At 43.2% G+C, this 16,975-nt stretch overlaps 1 protein-coding gene across 1 annotated transcript; it reads left to right on the top strand.

The window, feature by feature from the left end:
* Positions 1 to 443: 443 nt before the first annotated feature.
* LOC134622029 (E3 ubiquitin-protein ligase TRIM21-like) lies at positions 444 to 10,653 on the top strand. The gene is made up of 2 exons (XM_063467982.1): positions 444 to 541; positions 8,986 to 10,653. The coding sequence occupies exon 2, from the start codon at positions 8,995 to 8,997 to the stop codon at positions 10,651 to 10,653; it is 1,659 nt and encodes a 552-aa protein (XP_063324052.1). The 5' UTR covers positions 444 to 541; positions 8,986 to 8,994.
* The last annotated feature ends 6,322 nt before the right edge of the window (positions 10,654 to 16,975 follow it).

Below are 16,975 nucleotides of genomic sequence, written 5' to 3'. Positions count from 1 at the left end.
GCACATGGTTCAGTTAGCTTTGTATAAACACATGTGTTAGAAATGTTCTTCAATCAGCTCTTTTTACTCTCTTACATTTCACAGCCAGTACTTTTTTACTTTTACTTGAGTAAAGAAGTTGAATTAGTACTTGGAGTATTTTTAACAGTAGTACTTCTACTTCAGTACACACTGTGTGTACTTTTACCACCTGTGTCTGAGACCTCCTTCAGGGTCCACCTGAAGCTCTCAGTCTGCTGTGGAAAAAGGATATCCAGGTGAGTTTCTCCTGATCACCTGAGGCCGTCATTTCTGTGTGAACTTTACCCACACACCACTCCTCACTCCTCCCACCCGCTGCACACAGTCACTGAGTACAGACCAGCTGATTGCTGTAAAGGGAGAGGCAGGAAGAGGCGGAGCAACACCTGAAAAACATGAAGTTTAACATCATTTTGCAGAAGTGAAAGTGTGAGAGAGCAGCAGCAGAGCTGCAGTCGAGTCCTGTTTGTCTCTAAAAGAAGATTCACTGGAGTCCATCAGGTTTCTCTCAGCAACAGTGGTGAGTGCAGCTGATCACACTTCCTGTTTCTACACAAATCTTCACTCTGTTCACTTCATGCTGACTCATCACAGTCACACTGGATCCATAGAAATCTGCTCATGTAACCACAGATCCACTGTAGGAACATCGAGCTGCTGCTTCAGTCTCACTGTGGCTCTACTCAGGACTGTGGACTCAGTCTGTGCTCTGGACTTCAGACTGACTCCACACTTCCTGGTTATTCATCACTTCCTGTTCTGATGACTGTTTATTCATCACTTCCTGTTCTTATTAGATTGATTCTGGATCATAAGGATTACAGACGTGAAAACACCTAGGGCTGCACGATTTTGCATAAAATGAGAATCGCGATTTTTTTGCTTAGAATTGAGATCACGATTCTTTCACGATTTTCTTTTCCAATATAAATATTTATTGCACTTATTAACTGCACATCAACTTCGTAACAGTTGAAACTGAACATAAAAACAATAAATAAACATAAAAACAATAAATGCCTCACATTTTGTGGTTGCCGCAAAATGTTGTACTGCTTGAAATTCCGTCTCCACCGTTGCTCGACACTGCGTGTATAGAGCAGGTAGTGCAACAATAGAAAAATAGTTGCGGGACGGCACTGTGCAGCGTTTGTCTAGGGTGTTGATCATTTTCCTAAATCCCTCGTTTTGCACAGTGTTGATATATCTTTGGTCAGATGATGAGTAATAGCCTCCGTAATTTCTGCGGGAGTTCGACGTGTATAGGGAAGCGCTGTATAAGGTTCCCGTTATTGATGTTTGGGTGGTTGACCGGGACGGATTTTTTCCTGTCACTTTCTTGTCATCCCTGACGTGTTCTCCGTTGTTTTTCCCTGCCTGAGCATCACGGCACAGCTTCTGTATCACGTGGTATAAGGCTCAGCCCTTGTCATTTGTTGAGCAGGAAGAGTGAGCGCTTGTTTTCATGCAGATTACGTCCCGGATCAAAATGCGGTACAATCGTCGTCGTCTTTTCTTTTTTAAAAAAAAAAAACTCATCATTTGGAAATGAGATCGCACATAAGTATGAATCAAGATCGCGATTTTCTAACGATTAATCGTGCAGCCCTAAAAAGACCTATTTATTCTTTATTGATATAAAGCCTTTGATACTGTAAACCAGCAGATTTTGGTCAGTACTTCAAAAAGTCATTCACACATTTTACAAAGAGAGATAATCTGACTTAGTGTATCCTGTAAGAGTCACAGATGTTCCTGAATCATTCAGAAAACAGTCGATGATGCACTTTATAACTTTGTGTGGAAACATAAATCTCATTATTTAAACAGACGTGTTTGAATCATCCTGATAATCGAGGCTTTAAATATGTCAGAGTTCACACATCAGCTGTGATATTCAAGCTGAACTGGATCAAACATGTCATCAGACACAAACATAGATGATGGTGTTTAATCCCAAAGCTTATTGAAACAAACTGGAGGACAGAATTCCTCCTTAAATGTATTTTGATCAACAAAATTCACTGATCTCATTTTCACACACAGGCTTCATCATGGTGGCTTCTTCTCTACTAACATAAATCTTTGATCTGGACAAACAAATATATGAAATACAAAAATAAATCAATGTTTTCTGAGGATCCAGAATATAATGAATGATGTATCCCAGTGAGTGACTGGAAAAGTTCATCTTCTTCCATATCCTGAGTTTGTGAGGAGCTGTGATGTTCCAGTATCTGTGAGAGAAAACAGGACAGTTTTTAATGACGCACAAATGGACCAAATATACAGACACCACTGAATAAACATGTTCTCATAAATGCCATTAATATACTGGATCAAACAGTTAATAACACATTGCTGAAGTTTGTGATTCAATGTCCTCCTCACTGTCAGTTCTATTGGAACAGCCACTGTTTAATATGAGAATAAGAATAAGAATAACTTTATTTATCCTGAAGGAAATTCTTTTGTCATGTACATGCTCAAAGCAGCAGGAGAGACAGAGGAACAGATGAATAAGATATAAGATATATAATATATACAATAAGAATAGTAGTGTACAGTAATATACAGTAGGATAGTGCAAGACATAGTATCGGATAACTCTAACGAAGTAATATACATAACTATATCCTGGTGAATAAATAACTATCAGTGCAGGCGATTCTAGAAAGTGACAAAGTATTGTGCAATAGAATAAAGGGAGTAGCAGCGTATGATGGGGGGATGAAACAAATATTCAATAAGGTACTCTTCGGTAATATTGCACGGTCTGGAACGGAACAGAATAACATTGGTAATCGTCTCAGGAAAATCACCTACAGATTGAGGAAGATTTAAACAGTCTTATAGCCACCGGTACAAAGGATTTACTGTGGCGGTCAGTTCCGCATTTCAGGGCAATGAGTCTTTTGCTGCGTTTGCTCCGATGGCCCATCATGGAGGCGTGCATGGGGTGGGAGGGGTTGTCCATGACAGGAACAAGCTTTTGTAGCATTCTCCTTTCAGACACCTCCTCCAGGTTCTCAAGTCTGATACCCAGGACAGAACCAGCCTTTCTAATCAGTTTGTTCAGCCTGTTGGCATCAGCTGTCTTCACCCCACTTCCCCAGCACACAGCTGCAAAGAACACGATGCTCTCCAACACCGAGTGATACAACATGGTCAGCATTTTCCTACCAACATTGAAGGACCTGAGTCACCTCTCTTTATAGATAGCACTGGTGTTCTTAGTCCAGTCCAGTTTACAGTCCAAGTGTACCCCCAGGTATCGGTAGTCGTCAACTATCTCCACATCAGCCCCTCTGATGGTGACAGGGGTAGGAGGAGGAGCCTGCTTCCTAAAGTCTATAATCAGTTCCTTTGTCTTAATGATGTTAAGTTGTAGGTGGTTTAGCTCACACCACTTGACAAAGCTGTCCACCGCACTCCTGTACTCCTCCTCCTGTCCATCCCTGATACAGCCCACAATGGCAGAGTCATCAGAGAATTTCTGCAGATGACAAGACTGAGACTTGTACCTGAAGTGAGATGTGTAGAGAGTGAAGAGGAAGGGTGATAGGACTGTCCCCTGCGGTGCCCCCGTGCTGCTCAGGATGTTACAGTATCTGTGCGGCAGCTCTTCAGTGGGACATGCTGTGGTCGACTTGTTAAATAGTCCGTAATCCAACCAGCCAGTGGGGCGTCCACCTGCATTTCCGTGAGCTTATTCCCCAGCAGTGATGGTCTGATTGTGTTAAAAGCACTGGAGAAGTCAAAGAACATGACCCTCACAGTGCTCCTAACAATGTCCAGATGAGAATATGCCTGGTCCAGCAGGTAGATGATGGCATTCTCCACACCGATACGAGGTTGATAAGCAAACTGCAGGGGGTCCAGTCAAGGCTCCACCAGCAGACGCAGATGTTTCAGGATGAGTCTCTCCAGCGTCTTCATGACATGTGAGGTCAGAGCCACTGGCCTGTAGTCACCGAGGGTCGACGGGTTGATCTTTTTAAGGACAGGAACCAGGCAGGATGTCTTCCTGAGTGATGGGACTCTCTGCATTTCCAGGCTCATGTTGAAGATCCATTGTAGAACTCCAGACAGCTGGGAAGCACAGCACCTGAGGGCCCTGGGATTGACACCGTCAGGGCCAGAAGCTTTGCTGGAGTGGAGTCTGCCTAATTCTTTTTTGATGTCATCTGCTGAGAGGGACAGGGTGAGACAGGCTGAGGGGGCAGGAGAGGGGGGAGGTGAAAGGAGAAGATAGGAAGAGCTGGGTGTGAAGACAGGAGACGCAGGGCAGTCAAACCTATTGAAGTGCAGATTAAGGTTGTTAGCACTTTTGACGTCCCCATCCATCCCAACACCTCTCTTTTGTCTCAGGCCAGTGATAGCCCACATTCCATTCCACAGCTTCCTGGTGTTGTTTTCCTGCAGTTTGTTTTCCAGCCTCTGTCTGTAGGACTCTTTACCCTCTGCAATCTTGGCTTTCAGCTCCTTCTGCTCCAGTTTCAGCTGATCTCTGTCACCATTTCTGAAAGCTCTTTTTTTCTTGTTTAAGGTTGCTTTGATGTCTTTGGTAACCCAAGGTTTATTGTTGGGGAAGCACAGAATGTTTTTTGGGGGGACCACAGTGTCCACACAGAAGTTGATATAATCTGTTACACAGCCTGTCAGATTGTCAATATTGTCCTGATTGGAATCACAATGAACATCCCAGTCAGTTGACTCAAAGCATCCCTGCAGAGTCTCTTCCGACTCCCTTGTCCGTGTAACCATTTTTGTGGCTGCAGGTTGTCTCTGAACGGCAGGTCTGTAAAGGGGCTAGAGGTAGACCAGGTTGTGATCAGCCCTGCCCAGAGAAGGGAGAGGGCCCTCAGTGGCATTGGCATAAAATAGGTCCAGTGTTTTATTGTCTCTTGTTTTGTAGTCCACATACTGCTTGAATTTAGGTAGAACAGTGGAGAGGTTCATGTGGTTAAAATCGCCCGTTATAGCCACAAACACAGAGGGACTACGATTTAGTAGGTCCGCTGTCGCAGAGCTGATGATATGAGGTGCCGTAAGGGACATTATTACTGAAACGCTCTCACACACACTACTGAAACGCTCTCACACACACTACTGAAATTTTACCTCTCACACACACTACTGAAACGCTCTCACACACACTACTGAAACACTCTCACACACACTACTGAAATTTTACCTCTCACACACACTACTGAAATGCTCTCTCACACACTACTGAAACGCTCTCAAACACACTACTGAAACGCTCTCACACACTCTACTGAAATTTTAGCTCTCACACACACGACTGAAACGCTCTCACACACACTACTGAAACGCTCTCAAACACACTACTGAAACGCTCTCACACACACTACTGAAATTTTACCTCTCACACACACTACTGAAATGCTCTTACACACACTACTGAAATTTTAGCTCTCACACACACAACTGAAACGCTCTCACACACACAACTGAAACGCTCTCACACACACTACTGAAACGCTCTCACGCACTCCACTGAAACCAGAGGCATTTCCGCTGAACAGGAAGTTGTTTCCTGACACGGAAACTGATGGAAAAAGTGGTATATTGCAAAACACTACAAGGATGTCTACTCAACAACCTGCTAGTACAGCGGTCCCCAACCTTTTTTGCGCCACGTACCATTTATGGCCGACAATAATTTCACGGACCGGCCTTTAAGTTGTCTTGGATAAATACAATAAAATAAAACCAGTACCGCTTCCAAAAAAACAAGATTTAATTATAACACACGGGAAAAGACCCAAGGAAACCGAGTTAACAATATAAATGATATAAAAAACAAAACAAAACAATAAATACCCTGAAAACAACAAATTTCAAACTCAAGCCTCAACTCTTGCGACCCGGTACCAAACAAATCACAAGTTTCGTTTGGTACCGGGTTAGGGGTACCAAACGAAACTTTGGTACCCCTAACCCGGTGAAGCAGCCGCATTACTTAACAATATTTTAGCTTCCTTGAATCAAGGAATGGATTCAAGGTACAAGAGGGAATTCGGCAAGTATGTCTTGTTTCCCCTAAGCTTTTTATATTGGCAACTCAGTTGTTAACACTTTTTATCAAAATTTCTAACAACATACAAGGAATATCAATTTTTAATAAAGACTTCAAAATAAGTCAATTCGCAGATGATACATCTATTTTTTTTAAAGTGAAATACGTGGTCGAGAAAACTAAATTTTCTCTAAAGCTTCTCGTTTATCTCTCAGTATCAAAAAATGTGAACTACTCCCGATTCATACAAGCTCTGACTCCTCAATAGCTTTGGTTAGAGTTGAACCTAAAGTTAAATATATAGGGCTGATAATATCTAAAAAAAACAATTAGCAGAGAAGACACTGATATTTGTAACTGTATCATGGAGATGAAGAAATCACTCAGCCAGTGGTTAACCAGAGACCTCGCTATTTTTGGCAGAAACATCCTATCTAAAGCTGAAGGCATCTCCAAATTGATTTATCCTTGTCAGTCTCTATATATCTCCTCTAAAAACATTAACAAGGCTAACACAGTTAGTTTCAAATTTTTTTGGAGGAATAAAACCCATTACATTGAAACATCTCAGAAAAATATTGTCTAAACTGTTCTCAAAGAGAATATAACAAATTTTGTGAACTGGTCCCTCTGCCTCTGTTTCATTTGATTAAAAATGTTATGATATACAATAAGTTCCCATCAGTGCTCCCAAATTTATTGCTAGGGCAATGTCAGCTGTTTGATAAAAATGCAATAATAGATTTATTAGTAGTTTCTTCAAAGACAAAAATATTTCATAGTTACAACAGAATGGTTACATTGCATGGTTCTAATTTAGTTATTTCATATACTGGATAAAGCATACTAAGAATTTATGAAATAGCCTATTCTACCTAAAGTTGAAGAAACACACTTAAAGTAATAAACAAAATTCATCCTGTGGCAGAATTACTAAAAAAGAGATTTGGTTTTGAGGTGGATCAATGTTCTTTTTGTACTGATGAAAATGAAACCCTAGAACATCTTTTTTTCTATGATATTTTTCACACAATGCATATGGTGCAACTTAAAAAAATTGGATTTCCCTAAATATTAATGATGTGCCACTATTTGTGCCACAGTGTGTGAATGTGAGCGTGAATGAATAATGGCATTGTAAAGCGCTTTGGGTGCCTTGAAAAGCGCTATATAAATCCAATGCATTATTATTATTATTTGAATTACATCATAATTTTTTTTATATGGATCATCTAGCATTGGGTGTCATCATCATACTTTTGAGTAAATATCATATCCATTGTGCTAAATGGAGGAACGCTAAGCCTTCTCTCCCTGGTTTTATTAATGATTTTAAGATATTTTTCTCTTTGCTAAAAAAGACAAAAAGCACATAATGCCAAAAAAATTAACCAGGATAATGCCCGTCTGCTATTCTAAATTTTGACTTATGCTGAGGCTTATATATTGTTAAGTAATGAGGCTGCTTCACTTAGGCTACTAGCAGGTTGCTGAGTAGACATCTGTGTAGTGGTTTGTTTGAAATCTACCACTTTTTCCTTCAGTTTCATTGTCAAGAAACAACTTCCTGTTCAAATGAAACGCCTTCCTGTTTAACTGAAATGCCTTCCTGTTCAACTGAAATGCCTTCCTGTTCAACTGAAATGCCTTCCTGTTTAACTGAAACGCCTTCCTGTTCAACTGAAACGCCTTCCTGTTTAACAGAAATGCCTTCCTGTTTAACTGAAACGCCTTCCTGTTCAACTGAAACGCCTTCCTGTTTAACAGAAATGCCTTCCTGTTTAACTGAAGTGCCTTCCTGTTCAACTGAAACGCCTTCCTGTTCAACTGAAACGCCTTCCTGTTCAACTGAAATGCCTTGGTTTTTCAGTAGTGTGTGTGAGAGCATTTCAGTAGTGTGTGTGAGAGCGTTTCAGTAGTGTGTGTGAGAGGTAAAATTTCAGTAGTGTGTGTGAGAGCGTTTCAGTAGTGTGTGTGAGAGGTAAAATTTCAGTAGTGTGTGTGAGAGCATTTCAGTAGTGTGTGTGAGAGGTAAAATTTCAGTAGTGTGTGTGAGAGCATTTCAGTAGTGTGTGTGAGAGCATTTCAGTAGTGTGTGTGAGAGGTAAAATTTCAGTAGTGTGTGTGAGAGCGTTTCAGTAGTGTGCGTGAGAGGGTTTCAGTAGTGTGTGTGAGAGCGTTTCAGTAGTGTGTGTGAGAGCGTTTCAGTAGTGTGTGTGAGAGGATTTCAGTAATAATGTCCCTTACGGCACCTCATATGATGACGTCATACGCCTGCGCTGCGTTGGCATCAGGGGCGATGTAAACAATGACGATAATGGCGAGGGAAAACTCATGCCGTGAATAGTATGGTCGAAGACCTATTGCTAACAGTTCGATGTGTTTGTTACACACAGCCATCCTCACCTTAACGTGAGTCGGGGAACACCAGCGGTTGCTAACATAGAGATCGAGTCTAATATTAATGGGTCGTTGATCTGGACTTACAATAAGAAGTATTTAGTCACCAACAAGGTCGAAGTTTACTTCACAGTAATTGATGGAATATATCCAACCAACTGATTTATTCAAGTATACAAATGATCTGGATGAATCTTGGACCTTCTGTAAAACAGTCAGAGAAACAATTTCACATCTTTCTAACGACTGTATTTATCTTCATCCCCAAAAGTTGATTCTGTTCATCTGGATGCTGCACTGTACAGAAGAGACGACGATGTTAAGTTTGTGTTTGGGATGAACCAGTTTGTGTCTGAGTGTGTTGCTGGGTCTCCACCAGTTACTCTGAGAACTGAAGAAGCTTCAGACGCTTTTCTTTCCAAGCTCCTCAGACTACTGACGCTTGTTTCTCTCTTTTTAAAAATGAACTTTAAAGTGAATTTTGAATCAAATGTGTTTCTTTTTTTTTTCTCCCTCAGAGTGCAGACATGTCTGCTGCCAGCAATCTGCGATCTGAAGAGCAGTTTCGGTGCTCCATCTGTCTGGATGTGTTCACTGATCCAGTCACTACATCATGTGGACACAACTTCTGCAAAACCTGCATCAGTCAGCACTGGGACATGAATGTCATCTCTCAGTGTCCCTTGTGTAAAGAGACTTTCTACACTAGACCTCAGCTGAGGGTCAACACCTTCATCTCTGAGATGGTTGCTCAGTTCAGACGTGAAGCTCAGCAGAAAGCCAGCAGCAGCAGCTCAGAGCAACAAGCTGCCAAACCAGGAGAAGTTCCCTGTGACGTCTGCACTGGAACCAGACTGAAGGCCCTGAAGTCCTGCCTGGTGTGTCAGACCTCCTACTGTCAGACTCACCTGGAGCCTCATCTGACAGTGAAACGTCTGAAAAGACATCAGCTGATTGATGCTGTGGAGAACCTGGAAGACAGGATGTGCATGAAGCACGAAAAACTTCTGGAGCTGTTCTGTAAGACCGACCAGACATGTGTCTGTGTGATCTGCCCTGTTTTAGACCACAAGAACCACAAGTTTGTTCCTCTGAGAGAAGAATATGAAGGAAAGAAGGCAGAGCTGGAGAAGACAGAGGCTGAGATTCAGCAGATGATCCAGAAGAGACGACTGAAGATTCAGGAGATCACAGAGTCGGTGAAGATGAGTAAAGATGCTGCAGACAGACAGAAAGCAGAAGGTGTTCAGGTCTTCACTGCTCTGATGGAGTCTGTTGAGAGACGCCTGAAGGAGCTCATGAAGGAGATCGAAGACAAACAGGAAACTACAGAGAAACAGGCTGAAGGTCTCATCAAAGATCTGGAACAGGAAATCTCTGAGCTGATGGAGAGAAGCTCTGAGGTGGAGCAGCTCTCATGCTCTGAAGACCATCTCCACCTCCTCCAAAGCTTCTCCTCCCTGAAAGCTGCTCCACCCAGCAAGGATTGGACAGAGGTCAGAGTTCATCCACAATCATATGAGGGGACTGCGGGGAGAGCTGTGGCTCAGCTGCAGGAGACAGTCTGGAAACCCATGAAGAAGAAGCTGTTTGAGGCTGAGCTGCAGAGGGTCCAGCAGTATGAGGTGGATGTGACTCTGGATCCTGATACAGCTCATCCTGATCTCATCCTGTCTGATGATGGAAAACAAGTGTACTGTGGTGATGTGGGGAAGAATCTTCCAGACAACCCAGAGAGATTTTCTCAGTGTGTTTGTGTTTTAGGGGAGCAGAGTTTCTCTTCAGGCAGGTTTTACTTTGAGGTTAAGGTTAAAGGAAAGACTGAGTGGGATTTAGGAGTGGCCACAGAGTCGATCAACAGGAAGGGAAAAGTCACAGTGAGACCCCAGTATGGTTTCTGGACTGTAGTGCTGAGAAATGGAAGTGACTACAAAGCTGGTGCTGGTCCTCCAGTCCGTCTCTGTCTTCATCCTGGTCCTGAGAAGGTGGGGGTGTTTGTAGATTATGAGGAGGGTCTGGTCTCCTTTTATGATGTAGGTGCTGCAGCTCTGATCTACTCCTTTACTGGCTGCTCCTTCGCTCACAAACTCCACCCATTCTTCTGTACCGGTCCTTTTTATGGTGGTAAAAACTCTGCACCTCTGATCATCTGTCCTGTCAATCAAACTGAGTCGATCAACGACTGATTTTATTGGATGAACTGATTGATTTTTCTTGAAGGGACCAAATGAACATATTGAGTGTAAATCCTCTACAGTCTCCATGTTTCTATAGAATCTGATCATCAGGACTCTGATTCACACTTTGATTCTCATGGAGTTTGATTTGAACAGAAGAAAAGTTGAATCAGGAAATGTTCCCACTGATGGAGACTCGGGCTGAAGAGCAAATATCAGAGAATAAATGTCCAAAAGCTTCATTTACAATAAAGTTTGTTCAATGCTTTGAGTGAATCCAGACTCATGTGTGGCTGTTATACGGAGCATCAGAGTCCAGCTGAGTTATGTTGGATACAAACTGCTTATTTTGGCTCTGTGAGGATTTTTGTTCACTGAAAACTGATAAGACGGACAATATTCAAAGAACTCTGTAGAGATTCATGCATCCATGTTCTCCACCTGCAGGTGTGGAGGAGAAAGGTGGAGCACAGACTGCTGCATCCTTCCAGTTACATCATTTTGATGATTATATTTCCATGTTGTGATGATTTGGGTTAAAGATAAACAGAGTTGAACGGCTGCAGTCACAGCATGAAGAAGATGCTGAAGCTGAGCTGTCAGTGAACATGTTTCACTGTGATTTGATTTTTAGAATATAAAGTGTGTGTGGCTGCTGACAGCTGCAGTCCGTGTTAGTCTGCATGTTCAATACACACGCAACTTTCCCCGCGAGGCAACGATCCAGCAACAACACAAAGAACAGCTGCAGACACACACATACGCACTAACCTGACCTTTGACCTATTAATTTTAACTTAACTGTACTCATTTTGACCTTTGACCTACTTATTATTATTACGCTGCCATCCCAGGCCATGAAAATCTCCTTCATGTTTTTCTGTTTTATCCTCAGTTACTTTGACACAAAGGCATCTGCTGTGATGCTCACACTTTTGATAATGTCTCGCAAGTGTCAGCTTTCTTTTTATAGATGTTAAAATATGGAAATGTATTGATACATGATCAGAATTATATTTCTGACTGAGGCAAAATTTCCCCAATTAAAATCAAATTGAATCGAATCAAATCATTGATCGAATCGATACAGGATGATGACAGTACCTGAACAGCACACCTGTTCAGGTACACGCGTCACACAGCACACCTGTTCAGGTACACGTGTCACACAGCGGAGGTCAAACCTTTTTATTTGTATAATATTTGCTTTAAGTGCTGTTTTATTTGTATGAACACGTAGAACAGATCAAATCAGAACGAAGCAGGTGGAGCTGAGTCAGGGTGGAGGTGCAGACAGGTGAGCTGAAGGGCAGGAGCCAGTCTGGTCAGGAACTCTATGTCTCCTCAAGTGAACCTCCTCACCTCTGAAACACACACACACACAAACACACACGACTGAAGGTTGCAGTCAGGTTGGGTCAGGGTAGTCAGGGTGGTGAGGGTGGAGTGATCATGGCAGACTTTGAAGCAATAGAACATCTGTTCTATGTCTGTTGCCACCGCTACAGGTTCCTTGCGGAAGCAGATGAGGACTCCTAAAAGTGAATTATTCAAGTCAGGGCCACTCAGCAGGATGTCATTCAGTGAGACACCATCCTGCTTAGCGCTGGAGTCGAACACTGCCCGTACCTGACCTGGTTTTCGCGAATGATACACTCCAAAGATTGCCATTACCAGCACTCTTGTTCATCAGTGGGTGGTGGTACTGGTTCAGCATGACCTACCTCAAAGATCTTCTGCATGAAGGCAATCGTGTTCTTTCATGTCTGGCTTCTTCTCCAGCATGTGCCGTAATGTCAAAAGACGCTTGACTGCTTGGGCTCGGTTGTTAGGGAGTTTGCGCCTTGGTTGCCTGAAGGGTAGTGGTGACACCCAACTATTCGGGTTGACTATGTAGACCTCGTTGTCCATTATTTCCAGAAAGAGTTTGTCTTCCACAGACATCGCAGGTTTGATGTCGTGTGGTGTTTGCTGGAAGACTCCTTCACCAAGGCCATCTTTCCCATCAAACAGGATTTTGGATGCATTAGCTCCTAGAAACTGACGCTGCTGCTCTGGAGTGTCAAGTTTCTCTTTGATGTGGAGACTGTTAGTGCAAGGGTCGAACAGAGATGTACGACCGTTACACAGCACGTTGCACTGATAGACGTTTACAAACTCTGGTTTGTGAGCTCTTCCGAGACAAACCTCTCCAACAATCACCCATCCCAAGTCGAGACGCTGGGCGTAGGGGGCATCGTGGGGCCCATTGCATCGCTCTCGAACCTTGTGTGCCTGTGGTACATCTCGACCGAGCAAGATCAGCATGCTTGCTGATGGATCTATAGCCAGGATTTTATCCACAACCCGCTTGAAATGTGGATAATGTCTGTCGAGCTCAGGTGTGGGAATTTCAGACTTATCAGGAAGCATGTCACATTCGATTAAGGTGGGGAGTGGAATGTGAGTTTTACCATCTAATGACTACATGATGAAATTGTTAGCTCGGCGCCCTGTTGTTTCCATAACTCCTGAGCAGGTCTTCAAGGTTTTTGCTGCCGTGCCCTCTGTAACCCTAAAGAGCTAAAAAAACTCTGTTCTTGCCAAAGACTTACTGCTTTGCTCGTCGAGAACAATGTACGCCTTAAAAGCTTTCTCCCTCTGGCCAGCTGGATAAACTCTGACAAGACAGATATTGGAGCACGACTTTGCTCTGACGGTAGTCCCACAAATGTCTGTGCAGTTTGCTGTGACAGCTAGAGGAGCTTCTTCTCCTTGCTCCCCGCCTTGCTCTCTTGCGGTTACAGGAGTCTCTGATATCCAGGGGGCCGGCCCTGGGTGTAGTGCAGTAGGGTGGTTCTCACTCCTGCACTCTCTGCACTGAACGTTTTTGTGGCAGTCCTTCGTTAGATGAGTGAACGAAGCGCAGCACTTGAAGCAAATATTATTCTCTTTAAGATAAGCTTTGGATAAGCATCCAAAGATTTGCTCCTAAACCCACGACAGTTTCTGAGGGGGTGTGGTTTGTTATGGAGTGGGCATTGTTCATCTGGTTCAGCCCTCCTCTTCCCTGAGGGGCTGGCTTGCATGCTTTTAGAGTTTGCGGAGATTTCTGTCTTTTTGACAGAAATTGGTATTTTCATGTTTGATTTGAAGGGGTGTTCTGGCTTCCATGTCCTCCAACCACCTGTAAGAGGGGCAAAGCTGGGATCATTAGGCGTTTTGGCTTGATCACAAACAAACTTTGCGAAGAAGGAGAACCGTGGGTAAGACGCTTGATGATTTTCTTTGTAACAAGATGCTACAGAGACCCACTTTTCATGCAGGGAGTATGGCAACTTTGGGATGATTGGTATGGCAAAGGTTGGAAGACTGCTATGGATAGCCAGAAGCAATTGAGGAGGCTCTCCTAAAGAAACTGGATGATTTTCCAAGAATCTCAAATCGAGAAAATCAAAAGCTGAGAGAGCTGGGAGACATTCTCTTGGAGCTTGAAGCCACCAGAGCCAATTCTTACACCTGCAGCTGTGTCGTGTATGTGGACCACTCGTATCCTCTTAGCATGCTCTGATGACTTTGGTCCCAGCCATTTACATAGCAGATCAAGCTCTTCTCTTGAAGTCAGTTTTAAGTCCTCTGTAGAACCGTGGAAGGATTGCTTCCAGGCCCAATAATTTTCTGGCTGATCATCGAACCTTAACAGCCCAGACCTTATCATCTCTCGCCGTATTAGATACTTGGCCAGGTCTGAGGTCGATGATGAAGTGGGTTCGTCAGTTCTGGCAGCACCTGTATGAGACTGAGGTGGTTGGTAGCTACTGCTGTATTGTCTCATATCATGTGACTGTGTCTGGTGTCTGTAGGTATCCTTGGATGGATTTAAGCTGTGTGAATGTTCTTGCTTGAACGGGCCTGTCCTGCAGGGGCTTTGAGTACGAGGGTAATAGGGAGTGGCATCTTGACTCAATTTGGTTGTTCTTTGTACAGGCAAGTCGTATTTGCTGATCATCATTGTCGACTGGTAGTTGGTGCATCAGAGTTGGCATGAGTTCTGGTAGCTCTGAGTTTTGGTGAGGTTCAGGATTTGGATTATGCTCAACGTATGCATTTTTCAGGCTAACCCGATCTAACTCCCCAAATTCGTTCTCAACAGCTGCTTCAAGAACATTCTCTTCAGCAATGGCAGCTGCAGCCGCGCTATCAAGCCTCAAGGTATGCAAACTGGCTTGCAGCTCTGCTTTCTTCCTAGCAGCCTCAGCTGCTGCTTTTTGTTGTTCTTCCTCAATATATGCTTGTGCTTTTAACATATCTGCCTCTTTTTGTGCAAATAGTGCTTGAGCACGTGCAGCCTCTGCTTTTGCCCGTGCTCTGGCTGCAATGGCAGAAGAGCACTGACTGGCACGTGAGGTGTTGGAGCATATTGACCACGTCTCAAGCGTGTCGTTACTATCCATTGTAGCTTAGAAGAAACAGAAGAAACTGTGTTTCCACGCAGATCCACTTTTCTGTAGGTAGGTAGCCGTGTTGGGACGGTGCCTTTTTACTATTCTGCCCTCACTAGGGTGTGAAGCTGGTTTCTAGCTTGGCAGATAGCTAACAGGTCCACAATAAACATCCAGGGGTCAGCGGATACGTTTTAGATGTTTACTGTAGAAGCACTGTAAAACTGGTACAGAAACAAAAATAAAACATTACATTTCTGCTATAATTGCATTTTCATTACAACATCAAACATTAAGCCATGCACTACAATGTATATAACACATAAACACAAGCATATCCAAACCCTTTCACTGGCTATTAGGCCCACCCGTTTAGCGATTAGCTTAATGCTAACATTACATGGGAAATCCCATAGACGGGCTAACGTGTTAGCATCGTAGCCGTTTTTCCTCACAAAAGAAAGTCTCTCACACAAAACCCGAAACTGCTACACAAAACTAACGCTGGAAAGCTTACAAAACAGATAGCAACTACTTACAGGCATGTGCTCTCTCAGGCTCAGCAAGAAAAAGTGAACAAAAAGTGGAACAGACAACAGTTTGGCTAAAGGACTGTTTTTCACTGGTGAGGTTCTATGGCAAATCTGCTGGTACAAAAAACACAATCCCAAATTATCATGCCTGCCTTAAGGGGCAGCACAGCTGTATCTGTAAATTTAAACAGTCTTTGAATCCACTTCATAAGGAGATGATAATGATGTTGATGATGATTGTAGACAACCTGCTGTTAGTTTGGTATTTTGTCCTAATCCGCTTGCCGAACCTCCGTGTAGGTCTGTGTATGTTTTGAGTGGTGTAGGCGGCATTCCGTTATTGAGTCCAAGCATGTAAGTTGTCTGCTGCTCTGCTGGTTAATAAAACCACGTTAACTGAATCTACTGCTTCATCATTATCATACTGGTGAACATACAACAATGATGTTGTGTTCTGCTGTCAGTGCTTACATCAGCTAAATCATAAAACTGTGGACTCCTTCATGATCATCTGATACACTCATTATCCTCACATTCTCCTCCTGCAGGACTTAAAGTTTATTATTAACTCCTCACTGAGGTTGTGTGAGGGAGGAGTCCAGCATGCATCAGCACTGTCAAAATGATCATCATGATTATTATAATCAGTATTTAAATCAGGACGTATTTCAGTATTGATCATGATTATTGTGTGATTTTAGAGACTGAAATGGTTTTAAAGATTTGTAAAAACTCTCAGCGTGACTACACACAGAGATATTTGAACAGTTCAGAGAACACAGAGTCTCTCAGACCTCAGACTGGACTTTGGCTCAGGACCAGGAATTGTTACCTCAGCAGGGCTGTGTGATAGGTTTGTAGCTTGAACCTATTCACTGGAACGTTGAAGGCAATGTAATTACACAGCAAGCAAGACACGAGTAGGCAAAGTTCTTTATGTTTCACGTGCACAGGAGAGAACTGGACAAGCGCCGTTCCTTCGCTTGACCCCAGTTGCTCTCGTCCGCTCCCCCGTAACACTGCTCTTTTATTGTGGTTGTATATGCATAGGGTCATTAACATATAACAGCGTACCCAGGTATACATGTAAACAAAGAATACCCTGTGTGTGTGTGTGTGTGTGTGTGTGTGTGTGTGTGTGTGTGTGTGTGTGTGTGTGTGTGTCCATAAAATGACTTCCTAACCCTGCTGGCCTGGAAGTCCAGCAGTTCATCTAAACAAAATGCACTTAGCCTAAAACAGACATAGATACGTTTATCCTACCATAAAACAATAAGACAAGGTACGACCTCTCCCATGCTCCCAGGATGTGGGTGTGAAAGCCAGAGTGCTCTGGAATGCACACAACGTGTGTCTGCAGACTACTAAGGATCAAAC

The sequence above is a fragment of the Pelmatolapia mariae genome, linkage group LG3_W, assembly GCF_036321145.2.
Source record: "Pelmatolapia mariae isolate MD_Pm_ZW linkage group LG3_W, Pm_UMD_F_2, whole genome shotgun sequence".
NCBI lineage: Eukaryota > Metazoa > Chordata > Actinopteri > Cichliformes > Cichlidae > Pelmatolapia > Pelmatolapia mariae.
The sequence above is the reverse complement of the archived record's forward strand: the minus strand, read 5'-3'. Positions and strand labels throughout refer to the sequence as shown.